At 43.6% G+C, this 17,459-nt stretch overlaps 1 protein-coding gene across 3 annotated transcripts in view; it reads left to right on the top strand.

The window, feature by feature from the left end:
• MUSK (muscle associated receptor tyrosine kinase) overlaps positions 1–17,430 on the top strand; it is a 61,834-nt gene extending 44,404 nt beyond the window's left edge. For all 3 annotated transcript variants that reach the window (XM_044427955.1, XM_044427954.1, XM_044427956.1), the window contains 8 exons: positions 2,487–2,662; positions 4,165–4,188; positions 4,837–4,925; positions 5,784–5,943; positions 7,021–7,210; positions 8,707–8,898; positions 11,642–11,790; positions 14,884–17,430. In XM_044427955.1, the coding sequence (XP_044283890.1) occupies positions 2,487–2,662; positions 4,165–4,188; positions 4,837–4,925; positions 5,784–5,943; positions 7,021–7,210; positions 8,707–8,898; positions 11,642–11,790; positions 14,884–15,566 (1,663 nt within the window). In that variant the 3' untranslated portion in view covers positions 15,567–17,430. The remainder of the gene's footprint in view (positions 1–2,486; positions 2,663–4,164; positions 4,189–4,836; positions 4,926–5,783; positions 5,944–7,020; positions 7,211–8,706; positions 8,899–11,641; positions 11,791–14,883) is intronic.
• Positions 17,431–17,459: the final 29 nt, after the last annotated feature.

The following is a 17,459-nucleotide window of genomic DNA, read 5'->3' as shown; positions in this document are numbered from 1 at the left end:
AGTAGTGATGTTTCTTCTATCAGTGTTCATGCCTTCTTCTGATTTTAATACAGCTTTTCTTATGATACATTCTGCATACAGATTGAACAAAAAAGGAGGTAAAATGCACCCTTGTCTAATCCTCTGCCTATGGGAAGCCATTCTGTTTCTCTGTACTCTGCCCTAACTGTAGCATCTTGCCTGTGATTTGGGTAATGAATCCAGACAATCAAGTGCTGAGGCACGCACCTTTCTTTCAGAACCATCCATACCTTCATGTGATTCAAACAGTCAAAGGCTTTGCTACAAAGCATAGACTGATCTTTTTCTGAAATTCTTTGGTGTGCCTTATGTCGGAGACTAATTTAATGGCCCTGTGGTTGCTGCACTCTTTTGCCCCTCCTTTCTCGGGGATTGGAATATATATCGAATGTTGCCAGTCTGTGGGCCAATGTTTTGTTTTCTGAATTTGCTGACATCTTTTTGTTAGGATTTGGACTGGTTCATTTTCTGCAGCTTGGAATAGTTCTGTTGGTATCCTATCTACTCCAAGTGCTTTATTCTTTGCAAGTGCTTTCAGAGTAGCTTTCACTTTGCTTTCTAATATTGTAGTCTCTTCTTCATAGCATTCCACTTGGAAGAAGTCTTTCATCCTTTCATCTCTTCTGTATAGTTCTTCTGCATATTCTTTCCACCTTCTCTTTACATTCTCCTGATCAGACAGTATGTTTCCTTGTTTGCCTTTTAGCATTCCTGAACCAGGTTTGAATTTTCCTTTCATTTCTTGGATCTTCTGGGAGAGGTTTCTTGTTTTCCCTCTTTTGTTGCTCTCATATATTGCACTGATCATGCAATAGTTCTTTTTGTCTCTGTGTGGAAGCCACTGAAAAGTTGCCAAGGTTGCAACGCTGTGTAGTGTTCTGTGTTGCTGTTCAATATCTATTTTAATGCTGTTCTTAAATGTTACTGCACATTTGATGTGGTTTTTGCTCCTTTCTTTGTTTTAATGGTATTTTAATTGTAAATTACCCTGAAAGAAAGGGATGATTTATACGTCTACTAAATTAATTAAAATAATTGTGGGTATGTAGTTATTATTGCCTATTAGATGCCAATAGCTGACATTTAGTGTAGAAGCAGACTGTTCCATTTTATGAATCCCCTAGATTGTTGATAGTCACAAAGTTGTGCCTGACTCATCACGACCCCATGGACAACATTCTTGCAGGCTCTCCTATCCTATCTTCTAGATAACTGATCTATAAAGCTGTCTTTAGTGACATAAAGTATAGTTTCAGTTAGTATTAATAATTCTACAGTTCAAGCAATGGTATGTTTACTCCTCTCCACTCCACAAGAGTACCTGGGAAGCGTCATTTGTATTTGTTTATGGATTTACTGCCCATCTGCCAAAAAAGTCAAGACAGTTTCCACTTTGTAAGAATGTTTGCAATTTAAAAAGTGTGAGACAAAAAGGAAAATAGGGTGAGGGGGTAGAAGAAGACAAGCAAATTGAGATGTCATTTTTTCATACTGTTATGCAATGGTGTTATATAGTGACTAGATAGAATGACCATTCATAGAGAACAATCTGGCAGAAAAAGAGCCAAAAGTTGATTGGTCCCGGCCAGGTGGATGGAACAGGACTTGCCATCTCACCTCTCTCCCTCTGCTATAGTCCAACACATTGTTGGGGAGGTGCCTAAATGGAAAGCTTGAGCTTCATCAAAGCTGCATTTCAGGACAGGCCTTTCCCATCGATAGAAGGCACAGTCCTGTGTTGTCATCCTACTTTGTTCAGAGGGTGGACCCACTGTTGGCGTGGTAATTCAGAAGTTGGGGCCTCTGAAGGATGAAACCGTGTGTGTGTGTGTGTGTGTGTGTGTGTGTGTTGAATCACAAGACGAAACATGTTAAGCCTAACCTGGAATGTCCTTGCTTAAAGCAGGTGAGCCACATGTGGCCCCTGGTTTGCAGGCAGCCCCTCTGCTTTTTTTGCACTGAAATTCAGTGGGGTACCAGCAGGAAAAAGGGGCAAAATATCCCCCTATTAAGGGGGTAAAGCAATGGTTTGCCAGCAAAATTTGGTGGCATGGTGGCAAAAATGTGTAAAGCAAAATTCAGTGGGGATGGAGGCAGAAGTGTGGTCCCTGGTGGAGCACGGGGAGCTCTGCAGATTTGCTCACCAGGAGAAAGCACAGGAAATTAAGAAAGTATACGGACAATGCTGCTGTGATCTGATCTACACAGGTGGAATAGTGCAACCAAAAACGAAGTTCAAAGTAGCATTTAAAAATATATATACAAAACATGAATGCATCATATCTCACAGAAATCTAAGATTGATAATAGGATAATATCGATGTATGGAGCAGATCTTCACCTAGTATAACAGTGATGATGTACCTCATTTATAACCTTGTATACTATTTGCAATCCACTGATATTACAATATTGTCATCCCTCATTGACTGTGACATTCCACTGTTGTTTGTAAAACAATGTAGAGAGCATTGCCTTGCTGTAAAGGATCTCTACTGCTTTAAGGAATGGCTTTCAATGGAAGAAAATGCCCGCAAAGGAATCTACAAACCTGGGCTGATGTTACTGACTCTGCCAGAGTGCAACCGACTTCCCAGCCTGCACCAGGACTCGAAGGCTTGCATGAGGATTCCACATTTTGGTAAGTGGGCCACGAACTCTAGATATGGTTACATGATATATATTTATTGTAAGCCGTCCCGAGATGTTCTGTAGGGGATGGGATAGAAAAGCTTTTAATAAATAAATAGTATAGCTTAAAAGTTGCTTTGCTGAAGCTGAAAGCTATGGACCTTGCAAGCTCATTAGCTGTCAATCTGGAATTCTTTCTGAGCCTTCCATCACTGCTTGTGGAGTGGAGTCTAACAGCCAAGCTACATATTACTTGTTTTTGGACTCACTTTAACTAATTAGGTCCCTCGTGTAGTGGCGCACAGGGGACCAGAAGCCCCTCTCAGTCTACTTGTATCCCCAACACTTTTGCAGCAGAATTCCTTGTTTGCCTGGTCCCTGCATTAGCCTGCATTTTATGATCAGCCCACAGAAAGCAGCCCTCACATCAGATGGCCAAATGAATTAATTTTCTAGGCCCTTGCAGCCAGATGCAGCAACATGTTTGCAAACATTAATTTTATTTTCCCTGGGGAAGTGTGCTCTTCTGATGTAGGATATTCAAATAGACCTGCTGATATTCTCTTCTTGCCTATGTCCTTGTTCTTTGCATCCTCCATCTTGGTGCTTTCCTTGCCAGCAAAACCCATTTGTTAAACCCTACCCCTCACCTTACACTCTAAGTAAGAACACCCACCAACCCAGGCAAAAATTGCACAAATTGCATGGGTGAATAGTAAGATGAAGTACCAGGTTGCATAAATTTCAAGCCAGAGTAACACAGAGGAACCCTCCTTTGTGTGACCATGTTTTCCTTTTAAAAATTTGTGAATTTATTTATTTTAAGTGTTTCTATGCCATCCTGTTACTAAAAAAGTCTCTGGATGGCTTACAAAGAACAAAACCCCAAAGAAAAAAACCGTAACAACAACAATGCACAGCATACTGCATCTAAAAATAATAATAAAAACAAGGATAAAACCAATTAATTGTTAAAATACTGGGAAAACTAAAAAGTCTTTGCCTGATGCCAAAAAGCATAGAGCAACAGCTCTAGGCAAACCTCCCTGGAGAGTGTATTCCACAGTTGGGGTGCCACTGCTGAAAAGGCCCTCCTCCGGGTAGCCACCCTCCTGATTTCCTTCAAAGAGGGTTCCCAGAGAAGGGCCTCTGCCTCCGATCTCAGGGAGTGGGGCGGCACATAGGGAAGAAGGCGCTCCTTCAGGTATCCAGGACCCAAACCATTTAGGGCCTTACCAACACCTTAAATTGGGCCCAGACTTCAACTGGCAGCCAGTGTAAGTGATATTTGTGACACATTCTGATATCCCTTCTTTAGTATCTTTAGGAGAGGGACACTCAGCAGGGATAAGGGAGGATGGCAGTGCCTGTAGTGAGGTAGGCAAGGTGTGGCTGGTTGAAAAGTCGGCAACCTTATAATCATGTCATGTTAAAAACAGCAACACCTCTCTCTCAGAATCAGTCAAATATATGTTGATTACATCTTGCTTGTGCTTTTTTTTCCTTCCCCAGATCTTAAAAAGGAAGATACAACAAGTAAGTAGCTCAGAATCTATATTTTAAAGGATATATTATTGGCATTTCTCATGTATGGCATTTTCTAAGTTAAGATGGAAACTTGGTTTGCAGTCTCTGTCTCCAGGTGGCTGCAGGGAGATCAGAAACATTTGTATCTGTTCCCAGCTAACTATGGTTAGTTGAAAATGGTTGCTATATCTGGACAAATTGTGGTTAGTGTTAACTATGGTTAATGGAAACAAACCAACTTCAAACCCACATTATTGATCCTAGTTAGTTTCAATAAAGCATCCTCTCCTACACCTGAGGGCAGCTGACAAGCTTAGTAAGTTGAGGAGAGACCACATAGCACATCCTGTGCTCTCCTTCAACAGGGGCAAATGTCTGGGATTAGCTCACATGGAATGGCTTTTGCCATTCCTCTCACCCTTCCAGCATTTGCTCCCAGCATTGGCTCCCTTTCTATGGCCAGTCCGCCAAGTTTGCTGGACCCCACAGAAAGATCCCCCAAATCAAATGGGCAAATGAAATTAATGGTAAGGCCAGCTCTGTTTCTTAAAGGAAAGCTCTGCAACTCTCATACATGCAAGAGTAAATAAGATTTGTTCAGCCAAATGGAATGTCTTCTCCACCCTTTTACCATTTTGTTTTAATTGTTTTCTTCAGCAACCTGTTACAAGGGCAATGGTCTCACCTATGAAGGTTCTGTCAATGTCACGGCCTCTGGCATTCCTTGTCAGCAGTGGAGTGAACAGGTAAGAGAGAGTTTGGAATCAGAAGGAGGGTTTGGCATAAAGCAAGTTTGAAATTATGTTTTCATCCGTGGTAAGGATCACATCCAGTAAAGTAGGAAGGAAAGTAGGAAGGAGAGTTTTTCTAAATAAGAATTGAGAGAGAGCGAGAGTGCTGAGCTTTTGTTCCTTTCACATTTAGTTTCTTTTTAAGACCACAAAAAGTTGACCTCTTAAGCTGCCTTATCTCTGTTGAGCCTGGAAATGTGAACTGTGAGGACTACAAAGGGACTAAAGTGGGGGACACATTATTGACAGATAGCAATGAAGATTTCCCTTTGACCGCTTGAAGTGAACCAACCCAATCTCCCTCTCCTGCACAAAGGATTACAACAGGACACCGTGACCTTTGAATTCCACATTTCTCTAAATTGTGTGCTGTAGTTCTCAGATAAAAGATAACTGAAAGACTCATGAATATGCTTATTCTAGGATAAAATATCCTAGAAAGAGACATTCAAAAATTTAGCTTTATTTTATTTGTGTGTGTGTTTAAAAATTCATAGATTGTGGAAATTGGATGGAATGGAATTATGAATGGATGCATGCAAAACTGACATAAACCCTAAATATACCAATCCACCCATAATGGAAGCCCATTTTGAGAAGGAGATGGTGATTAGTGGTCCAGCGTTCCATTCCTCCTTGCCAAAGCTTTTGGCAAGGTGCTGATTCAACACATTTCTTTGAAAAACAGTTGTCTGCCATATCTCTGAAAGAGTTGAAAATGACAGTCACTCTGAATTTTTTATGCTTATTATCAGTTTGTAGATACTGTTTCTCATTTTAAACAAATCCTGATTATATTATTCCTCACTGCAGGTTCCTCATTCACACAGAAGTACCCCTCAGGTTTTCCCAGAGCTGTCCAAGGCAGTCAACTATTGTCGAAATCCAGGGGGTGAAAATTTGCGGCCTTGGTGTTACACAATGGACTCATTTGTAAAATGGGAATACTGTGATGTACCTCACTGTGGAGATGGTAAGGGGCCGTAAAGTAGAGTTTGCAGCAGGATAAGCTGTGTGAGTGAGAATTTGGTACAGTGTGAATGCAGTCCTGTGGGCTCAGAAAGCTGTGGATTCGTTCCATTCCATGTGAGCCATTTCCTTGTGGATTTGCAAAAGAGGCAGGTTCTCAGTATCTTCCTATGTCCTTCTGTCCGATACTCCACTAACAGTTTGGTCCCTAGCTAGCTTAGGGTATTTCTGGATGAAGGACTTCAAGGCCCACCAATCAGAAAGCAACGTGCAATTATTTTGTCTTTTCCTCCTTCGTGGATTGTCTTTAGTAAAAAAAAAAAATTGGAAGGAGCACCGAGAAAACATGGGAGAACTAACCATGGTTCCAAATTTGGGAGGGCCCTTGGGCAAGGCAGACTAAATAGGTCCCTTCTCTCTGTGAGGCTTGCTTCTCAGCACCGTCATCACCAGCTGCCATCGTTCCCTCTTGCTAGTGGTTGCTTACTCGATGGGCAGAGAGCCAGTGAGCAAGGAGCGAAGCCATGGTATCCACTGCCCCGCTTCTCTCCGCACTGCAGTCTGGGGCAGAGAAGGAGGCAGGTGAGCAAGCAGATGGCAAGGTGCAGAGGAGGAACATGTCCAGGGCTGGTCCTGACTGCCCCCTTCCCTGTGAAATTCCATGTAGGAGGCACGAGAAAAGTCTTGTTTGGAAGACAATTTCAGCTTGTCTTCTGATTTCCGATCTCAGAGCCCGGTTGTGAGGGAGGTCCCCAGAAATGTTACAAATGCCTAGAGGTCATTTCAAGGCCAGAACTCATCAGCAGAGGAGGCTCGAGTCCCATGCAACAGTTCCCCCAACATGCACCTGTGTTTGCCTCCTAAGGACATCACGGGCTCAGAATGCCAAGGGGGTTGCTCCACGCTGAGCAGAGTATGATAATCCAGGGTTAGTCAGTGTTAGTCACACCTCACTAGGTAGGAGTTCTGTTTATCTGAATTGTGGGATCACTTTAATTTCCACTGCATTGTGGCGATGCCACAAGCGCCCACCTCAGCGAGTGCCTCTCAAACACAATGCATCATTCTTTGTCTGTTTTAGAATCATTGCCTCAAGGAACAACGAAGGCGAGTGTGCCGACTCCACATTTCCCTTTGACTTCCTCATTCTCCCCAACGTATTCCATGACGGTCATCATCTCCATCATTTCCAGCTTTGCAATGCTTATCATGCTCATCATCACTGCTCTTGTTTGTTGCCGGAGACACAAGCAATGGAAAAACAAGACCAGGTGAGATCTCAGCTTTCCAGGATATAATCACCTTTAGGGAAACTTGTCAGTACAAGTCCCCTCTCTGGTAACTTGAGGAATGCAGACATAGAGACACTGCCATTTAGAGATACGTTATATTTTCTAATGCTCATATTAGGCGATATTGGTCCTTTTAAGCACAAAGCCATATTTTAGCATGATGTGCATGAGTGCTGGCAAGTTGTGGGCTTGTATGGGCCAAGCAGCCCTTCTCTCCTTCCCTACCTAGGCTCCGAGGAGCCTGTGCTCCCCTTTTGGATTAATCACAATTTGTTGTGTCATTCAAATCAACAAACTGTGGCTAATGTTAACTCTGGTTTGTTTGAAACCCACCAACTTGAAAACCAGCATCTTGAACTTCTCATGGAGACAGTTTGAGGCTTACTTAAGGCTCATTCACATCATATCATACGGTGCTTTAACGTGATGCCCAAACATAGTAACAGCTCCACATCTGAATGGTTCTCTCCCTGGCGTGAAAATGGAGCTCGCTCGCTCTCCTCTACCTAATGTCTTCCTCTGTAAATATACACGTCTCACCAAGTGCAAAGTTTCCATTTTGATTTAGAGGTCAAGCTGGCATTGCACTTCAGATTCTTTGCACATTCCTAGGACAACACAATGGAAAAGAAGTCCTTGGCAGGGAGAGACCATGTGCTGGCCATAGTCGGTCTGGTCCTCTTGGACACGCCAGTTAGTTATCTCTGTGAAAACAGCTGCTATTTGCAGCTACGGTTTCCGAAGTTTTCTGTGAAAAAGGAACAAAAAATCAGCTCCCAGAGGATTAACAGGGAGACTGGTGTGTGTGTGTGTGAATTCTCAGCAAGAATGAAAGGCCTGCTATTAGATATATGTGATGTTCGACTGCCGCAGAGCAGTGTATTTTAAGAGCATTTGTTGTGGTTACTTTTTTATACCTCATAATAACTATAGCAATGGTGCCAATGCGGCTTACGTAACTGCCCCCTTTTAAAGGACAGAGAATGTATCCCTGGCATGCAAACTTATATATAGGCAAATTGTTCAAAACAATGGCCACTCTCCACTAGTGGGGTATCGCAGATCTACATGCTCCCAAGGAATAATTACAGGGAAAGGGGCTATACCTCCTCTCCTTCCCTAAATGGTGCTATATTTATGGGATATAAATAACTTCTTATCAGGGCTAGCATCAAGGGTGGACAGGGCTGGGCATCTGCCGGAGGCCCACATGAGAAGGAGCGGTAGCAGCTGGTGGTAATGGCAGTGAGAAGGTCGACTTACGAAGGGAGAGAACCTATGGAGGGTGTGCAGCAAGGGGCTTCAGCAAGGATCCCGTGCTGTATAATATTCTGATTGTGTGCAATCAGTTCTGGATATTGATCAGTTTCCTCTGCAGACTGGGTCTTGCAGACCAGCGTTTTTAAAAGTTGTCTGCAGACAGGACGTTGCTTTCCATAATCAGGCACATATGTATCTATTTCTCCACTGTTTAGGGAGTCGGCGCCACCAGCCCTGACGACTCTTCCCTCCGAGCTCTTGCTGGACAGGTTGCACCCCAACCCCATGTACCAGCGCATGCCTCTGCTCCTGAACCCAAAGTTATTCAGCCTGGAATATCCGAGAAACAACATTGAATATGTGAGAGATATTGGAGAAGGAGCATTTGGACGGGTCTTTCAAGCAAGGTAAATGAGCAGTTAACTAATCATGATGTACAGCTGTCAGCTAGTAATTTTTGTTTAAATACAACCCAGGGGTACAAAAAGAAATATTAGAAAAAGTGCAGCTATTTGAACACATTAAGTAATGAATAAATGGCTTCCCTCTGTCAAGAAGTTATAGTGCAACAAGCATTGTGATGGATAAATAGTAATTAACACTATTTGTTAATAAGTGTCCTTAAGACATATTCCTATGCAAGATTAGACAGAACAAAGGGCTATAACTCCCAGCATGCCCCAGCTAGGCTCTGGGCTGGTTGGGGCATCCTGAGAGTTGTAGCCTTGTTTTCAGGCAAAACCTGCACAGGACTGAACCTTTAATTTGCAGTATTATCCTGTACATATCTATTCAGAAGCAAATTCCACTAATTTCAGTAGGCCTTACCCTCAGATAAGTGCATATAGGATAAAGGTGATGGTGATTTATATCTGTGGGTATTTGATCTAGCCATGAAGTTTGGCTCCTTTATGAAATACCTGAAATGATTCACATCAGGAACAGATAATGATGTCATAAATCTTGAACCTTAAATCTTCAGAAGAACTGCGTGACGTCAAAGTTTGATTGCTCTTGTATAGTGCCTAACATGTGACAGTAAGAAGGGCAGAATTCATCTCCATCACTGGTTTCATTTTGGCTTATTATTTATTCATTTTTATTAATTTAAAGTTTTTCTATGCCTTCCCATGACTAAAAGTCTCTGGATGGCTTACAACAAGCAAAAAACCAAAGAACAAAGATCCATAGCAACTATGATGTTAACAATTATGAATTAGTTGCAGTACAGAGGATGTGAAAGATGGTTAAAATAGAGTTTCACCATAATTTTAAAAAAGAGAATGCATTTCTATAGGAAGCCATTTCTGTGTTCTTTACAGTTTGTTGGTCCGATTGCAGAAAATGAACTGTGAATTGCATATTCATCACCTGCATCAGGTGATGACTTGCAGCTTTGAAGGACCCACGCTTGGTAGAACAGTCCCTGCCATGCATGGAAGGAGCCTTGCTTTGAGTGGGGCCATCACTGGAGGGGAATGGAGACCTTAATGCTACAGCAAGACCTTCTAAAGTGTTGGCCCACAGGAAGAGATGCTTCAGGCAAGAGGATGACTTCCACTGGTCCTACTGGCAAAGGCTATAGGCAGAACTTTCCTATTGTCTGGCATCGCCCCATACGCCCACTGTGTCAGTGGAGGAAGCTTTTCACTCAGCTGACAGGCACTGAACATCCTGTCAGTGAGATCAAACTTGCAGATAAGAGGCACAAAAATTTCATTTCAATTCACAAATCATCAAAATGTGCTGTGCTCAAAGCCCCAAATGTGGACACAAATAAAAACACGTTTTCCCTGAAAAAACTTGTATATTCCTGAATTTGCAAACTGAATCTGAAAGATGCTGATGGGGTGGGGTTGCGGGGGAGGCAGGGGAGGAATCGCATTTCCATGCTTCAGTCAGTGTGTGGGAGGGAAGTGCACATGTTTGAAAAGGGGTTTGATAAATGCTCCATCGTACCGTTCAGTGGCCTGAAATGGCTGGGAAAAGAGGGCGGTCTTTGTTCTGAGCTGAAAACATCGCAGAGGCAACTGTAAGCTGTGTGTGCACATAGAAGGCAAGCGGAGGCTGCCCAGGCCTCAGGTGTGACTCCTGATGTTTCCCATGGAGGTAGAGTAGTCTGACTGGAGGACAGCCTTCTCTCTGAAGAGATGGATGCAGAAGTTGTTCAAAGCTGCTGCAACTTTAAATATATCTCATTTACCTTCCTTTAAACTGAAAATCAGAGTATAAATAAAGACAACAGTATCCTTTATTGGCAGCAGGCAAGTCACAAACCACTCACCTGTTCCTTCCTTAAGGTACAGAATACATAGCAGGCGCATTCATCTGTTCCTTCCTTAAGGTACAGAATACATAGCAGGCGCATTCATCTGTTCCTTCCTTAAGGTACAGAATACATAGCAGGCGCATTCGAAGAGCTTTCTTCTTCTGAGCCCAAAAGCCCTGGGTGTCCCAGGAGGCAGAGGGCAAAAGGCCTCTGTCTTCCCTTTAGTGGAGACATTTGCAGGGAATTGTGTTTGCCTTGGTTGCAAAGCTACACAGACCTGAAGTGCAGCTGCATTGCTCTCCTGGAAGATTTGTTTTCGGAGGATCCATTTGCCATTCTTTGGCATTTGGCGATGATGTGACATTTACTGCATCCAAGTGCACCTGTCCTGCTGCCATCTGTCCGGAGCAGACACAGTGCAAACTGGAAGTTTGCTTTGGAGACTCGAACTTCCTACTGCTACCGAACAGTAAAACAGCCTGACATTTAAACAACAGCTGAGCAAGTTGGCTGCATGTGGCCACTTCATTCCCAAGGCGGTTATCATCTTATATATCCTATCGCAGATAGGCTCAGCCTCGACAGGATGCAGCGTACTCACCGGCAAAGCTAAAGGCCCATGCAGATGCAGAATCTCAACTTCACGAAGCACAGCTTGGAGAGAGCCGCTTCACCCGTCGCAGGATGCAGGGAACAGTTTGCCTGTGCAAGTCTCAGCCCGTGGGCAGAGAGAGCCTCCTAAAACACGAGTCTGCCTGCAAACCTGCAGACGGTGGTTCAGAGTGGACCTGAACGTGACGCTCATGTTCTGTGCCACTTTCGTGTAGACAGAACAAACTGCTTTTCACTCAGCCTCGTTTCCTCTGCTCTTCTCCTCTTAGGGCGCCTGGACTGCTTCCCTATGAGCCATTCACGATGGTGGCCGTGAAGATGCTCAAAGAAGAAGCCTCAGCAGACATGCAGGCTGACTTTCAGAGAGAGGCGGCCCTCATGGCTGAATTTGATAATCCAAACATTGTCAAACTTTTAGGTATGAAAGGCACTCCCCCCCCCCCCCGCCCGCCCATATTGTCAACCTATATTTTAAAATTCTTTTTTGGGATGCTGGCTCAGTTGCACAGACAGAGTAGGCAGTCTTCTAGGGTTGCATCTTGAGGGAGCAGCTTTCGTGTCCGAAATAAAACACTGAGACTTGCTCTCATGTTGCTCCTCTCATGTCTGGCTAGCCAGAATCCTGCTAAAATCCCTATCATGAGAGACAGAGTTGCTGGCACCCCATGCCTCTTCCTTCCAGAGCAGAGTTGAAATTTTTCCAGAAAACACTTTTGTGAGAACATTTCTGAGAGTTTTCTTTTTCTCAGCAGGAAAAAAAGATCAGAGGATATTTTCTCTGAATATACTGCACCAAGTTTTGGAGTAGACACCTCCTCCCATTCCCAGAAGTCTAGGACACTGGAGGAAGAAAGGCAGGGGCCAGACTGCCAATGCAGTTGCTGCTGCTGTCAGTTGCAGAAGCAGCAAGAACAAACCTATGGACGAAAAAGAAAGAAGTTGAGCTGCTTCCCATGCTGGGGAAATTGTTGGGGGAACTTGAAAAACAGATGAGGAATTTCTCCTCCACCTGGAAAAAATGCAGTGAAATGGTTTCCCAATTCCTTGGCCCACAAATAGTGTGGGCAATTTCAAGAGATGTTACGCATATGGCTTTCTTCCTTCTTTCTGATTATGTCTAGCACGGTGTCCTGCATGCATTGTTTGATGCTATTGCATGGTGCGTTTCTTTTTGTCCTTCTCACATCGTGGACTGTTGCATTCACTGTTGTAAGTCTCCCCACCTGAATATGATTGCTGCTAATGATAAATCAAAATCAATGTTTATTTTGATGGAAATATTATCAGGCAAGCAATTTTGGGGTCAGAGGATTGAAGTTGCAGGGGGAAATGACTGCATAAATGTCAGTAGGAAGAGGACATGGGAAGTGGACAATCATTTGAATGAACCCTTTGTTTATTATCACCATGCTGGATAAATTAGGAAAGGCCAAATGGCTACATGAGTTCTGTGTTGCGGGGGTGTGGGACTGTTGAACATCTCTTGATCTAAGACCCTTTTACACACATACTGTTCTTTTAGCCAGGCCCAGATGTTTTTACAATATAAAATGGTGTTTGTTTTCCCCCAAAAGACAAGACTGAGACCACCGGCAAAAATTCAGCTTAAGCTACTGAATGTGGCAGGGAGTGTTGATTAGAACACCAAAGGTGCACAACGTTGACACTGTTTACTCAAAATTCATTCTTCAATTTTCCAGATGTAAAGCAGCAACAGTTTAGTAATATACATAGAAAAATGCGCAATTGCATTATTATTTATTGCATGGGCAGAGTGATCCTGTGGCCCCCTAGACAGTGTCTAAAGGGCCATGGGATATTTTGGAGTTCCAGTTCCAATGCTGGACTCCGCATTCAGAGCACTCTACCCCCAACAGCTGGCATGGAAGGAAGCATGCTGGCTCCTTTTCCAAAGTTACAAATTTAACCTTAAAGAAGGGAATGTGGGAGTGTTCCAGGACAGAGGAAGAGACTGGTGCCAAAATAAGCTGTCCAGTTGCTTTGCAGGATGGCAGAAGCACAGAGGTGACCCATAGGATATGCATATCCCTATGAGCTCAGAGGGTTAAGGGCACCTCCATAGCACTGGGTCTTAAGTACTTAATTTCCAACAACAACAACAACAACAACAACTCTTGGAGATGTTGCGTGAACTTGAGTGATCACTCTGCAGATACTTAGATGTTCCTTCATTTTTATTGTTGTGTCACATTTGTTCGTTTGTTTATTAGATTTCTATCCCGCCCCCTAGCCAAAATGGCACTCCAGGCGGTTTGCAGAAAATATTAATAGAATAAGAGCAATATACATAATAAAACATAATATAAATTAGCCAAACTACCACATAGAAAAGTCACATCATCAAACACAGAAAAGGACCCCAGTAAAACCAGACAATAACCTCAGTTCTTAAACCATTAACACTATTAAAAGACACAGCAGTGCAAGACATAATAAATACCATAAAAACTTTGAAATTATCCAAATCATTAAAATATGGGTGAATAAAAAGGACTTCACCTGGTGCCAAAAAGAACAGAGAGAAGGCCTCAGGCAAACCTCTTTGGGGAGCTGATTCCAGAGTCAGGGTGCCACCTCCAAGAAGGCTCTTCTTGTAGCCACCCTGCTGATTTGTTTCAGAGATGGGTCTCTGAGAAGGACCTCCAATGAAAACCTTAGGGCCCAGGTAGGCATATAGGGCCACATGCTCCTGGTATCCAAAGCCTGTTACATCACTCAGTCATGGCTAATTCCAATGTAACCAAAAGTTAAACAGAAACAAAAATGTGATCCATTATTCTTATTTCCGCCCCTGAAGCAGTTGAACTGGGAAAATCATGCTCAATAATAATTGTCAGACTTCCAAATAAGGGTCATGCACATGCAGGAAAAAGCTGTGATGACTGCTGGAGTGTCATTTCCTACTTTGAGCAGTGGGACAATGTTTACTTTTTATTACTATTTTGTAATTTGAGAAGGCTGAAGAGCCTTCAAAGGAGAAATGGTGGAGGAAATATGTTGAGTGACAGGGTGCATTCAAAATGGTACAGGGAGGCAAAGAAGGAACTCATTGTTCACTCCCCACCCAGGTCGCTCACACCATTCATAAATCCGTTCACATGCAGTATCTACATACGCAAAAGCTGCACTTATAAGGTGAGAGTCCCATTTTCCCAGGGACTCAGCATGAAGATCAGAGCTGCAATTAATCATCCTATTATAGGTCACTTCGCTGAAAAAGTCATGAAGCTTTTAAAAGGAAAGGTGAGGAACTTATAGTCCCAGTGCTGGGAAAATGCAGTTTTCATACACCACCTAGGGAAATACAAGGTGGATCCCCCTTTCCTAATGAGCATATTTGTGGATGTCATCTGTGAGTGGAAATGCCCTCCACAGTTTTTTTTTTTTTTTCATTCTTGTGTATCCTGGCATGTTAGGTAGCATGCACACAAACTTTTGCACACCTGTAAATGAACTCTGTTCTTTATTTAACAGCTGTTCTTGATTTCAGGGGTGTGCGCTGTGGGAAAGCCAATGTGTCTGCTTTTCGAATACATGGCCTTTGGGGACCTCAACGAGTATCTGCGCAATCGATCACCACGCAACCTGTGCAACCTAAGCAATGGCAACCTTGACATAAGGATCCGACCCTCCAGCCCAAACTTGCTTGCTCTTTCCTGCATTGACCAGCTCTGCATTGCAAAGCAGGTGGCAGCCGGAATGGCCTACCTGTCCGAACGCAAGTTTGTGCACCGGGACTTGGCCACCAGGAATTGTTTAGTGGGAGAAAACATGGTGGTTAAAATAGCTGATTTTGGTCTCTCCAGAAACATGTACTCTGCAGACTATTACAAAGCAAACGAAAACGACGCCATCCCCATACGATGGATGCCCCCCGAGTCTATCTTCTACAATCGCTACACAACGGAGTCTGATGTTTGGGCTTACGGTGTGGTCCTGTGGGAGATTTTTGCCTTTGGAATGCAGCCCTATTATGGGATGGCTCACGAAGAAGTCATCTATTATGTGAGAGATGGCAATGTCCTGTCTTGCCCAGAGAATTGTCCATTGGAGCTCTACAACCTCATGCGCCTCTGTTGGAGCAAGCTTCCTTCTGACAGGCCCAGCTTTGCCAGCATCCATCGCATTCTGGAACGCATGTATGAGAGGGCAGTGATGGCTGAGAGTGCGTGAGCCAGGGCGGCGCCAAGTGAGCTCTTCCTGGGATGATCAGGCTTGGATCAAGGAGGGTGCTTGGGCCTCATGGCCATGACTCAAGGCAACAGTCCCAGTGGAAAAGTGAAGCAAGCGAGGACTTTTGCTTGAGCGAAGACTTGAAGAGTCAGCCCTGCATTTAGAAACCAAACTAAACACCTCATTCTCAAAATGTCACACTTTTATTTTCTTTTAAAGCTTGTTTTCAGGGTGTTCTGTTTTGCCAAAAGCAAAAATAAAATTCCAGCCTACATAAATTCCAGTGCTAAAAACAAGATCGCAATAAGCTAACACAGCAGCCAAATCACAAACACAAAAACAACTGAAAGAGCAAACCCAAAAAGCAGCTGCATCAAGGCTCAGATTAATTCTAAAAACCCAGCTCCAATTGCCTTCCAGGTCTAGAAGGTCCTCACTGCTGATTTTAAACGTCTCCATACCTTTGGCTCCTTGCCATTGCCTCATCCCAAGTCAGAGCAGCTCGGTATTGTCTGCTCTTTATGGGAAGTGGTTCTCCAAGGACTTTGCCTATTGAGCTGTTTCCAGTCCTTCTGCTTGAGACCCTTGGAGGGATTGCACTTTGGGCTATCTCAGAGCATGTGCTCAGCCACTGAGCTGCATCCACTCCATAGAAGTGGATGGGGCTAGTCTATTGAAAGTGGTTTGAATCCTGCAGCTATATGGGATGAAATGGAAGGAGTATGCCCAGGTCAGTGAGAGCTTTTGTGTCAGAAATGCTGAAAAAGACAGCTTTGTTGGAAGGAAAAGCCTATTGCTTTCAGGTTGCATTGAAGTTCCTCTTTTCAGTCCTGGATTTGTTGACCTAACACGTGCTGAATTTCTCCATAGATTACAACTTATTTAGGTCCCCAACTCTACCCCCACCAACTAGAGAGTTCTGCTCTTGCAGAGGTGTGAACCTATCTTATCCAAATGGTTGCACAAATAGTCACAGTAGTAGCCGCTCTTTGGTCAAGTGATCTTTTACAGATTTTTCAAGAAACAGTGGCTTGCAGGGCCAGATGGTCATCAGATCCCAAATAATCCTACCTAGTTTATATGATGGGACCCACCGTAACAGCTGCAAAGATGGTTATTATGGTTATTAGATAGCACATCAAAGTCAATTAAAGCTGAAGAAACATACCCCCAGCTAAACAAAAGTTTGTGTTTCTTTTCTGGTACCCTCTCATGTCTATGGTCTCCCACCCCATCCACACATTTTTATAGTTTGCATTTTTAAAAAGTTAAGCCTGAGCCTTTACATTAGAAGTATAAAGTACAATACCATGAAGGGCAAGGTGCAAGGTCTCACAAGGATGCTACAGGTCCTGGGAGACCCCTCATTTCTATCATGCACTCCCTCTGCCTGCATTGGTCACCCCTGACCTGCTGCTCAGCCTAGTGGGCATCACCTGGGTGTACTCATGGTTATATTGGGTATATTGATTCAGCATGCCTAATATCCAGCCACTTCCATCTGGCCATTTAAAGGCCAGTCCAAAGATCCCAGCTGGACAGGAAGATGGCAATCATGTGGGAAGGGCCCATAGGACTGCTCTTCCGTGTGGGTTTAAGTCTGGTGAAGCCAGACATGGAAGAATGACTCACATACCCACAGGGGAAGGGCTATGCCGGAAGTTTGTAGGAGAACCTGCTGCCGTCCAAACCACCCTACTTAAAGGGATTGTGATAGAGGCTGGTTTTGCTAAGGCACCATGCTAGCATGTTCCACTTCAAGCTGGACATCAATTGTTCCGTGTCAATTGTTTTCTTATTGTGTCCCAAATTTTGTTATTACTTTTCAGCCTAGAGCCCTACACACATACAGGTGTGAAGACAGTTTATATGTCCATAAAACAAGTCAGGTAC

The sequence above is a fragment of the Varanus komodoensis genome, unplaced genomic scaffold (genome assembly GCF_004798865.1).
Source record: "Varanus komodoensis strain SLA01 unplaced genomic scaffold, ASM479886v1 scaffold19, whole genome shotgun sequence".
Lineage (NCBI taxonomy): Eukaryota > Metazoa > Chordata > Lepidosauria > Squamata > Varanidae > Varanus > Varanus komodoensis.
Note: the sequence above shows the minus strand (reverse complement) of the source record. Positions and strands in the feature narration are given on the sequence as shown.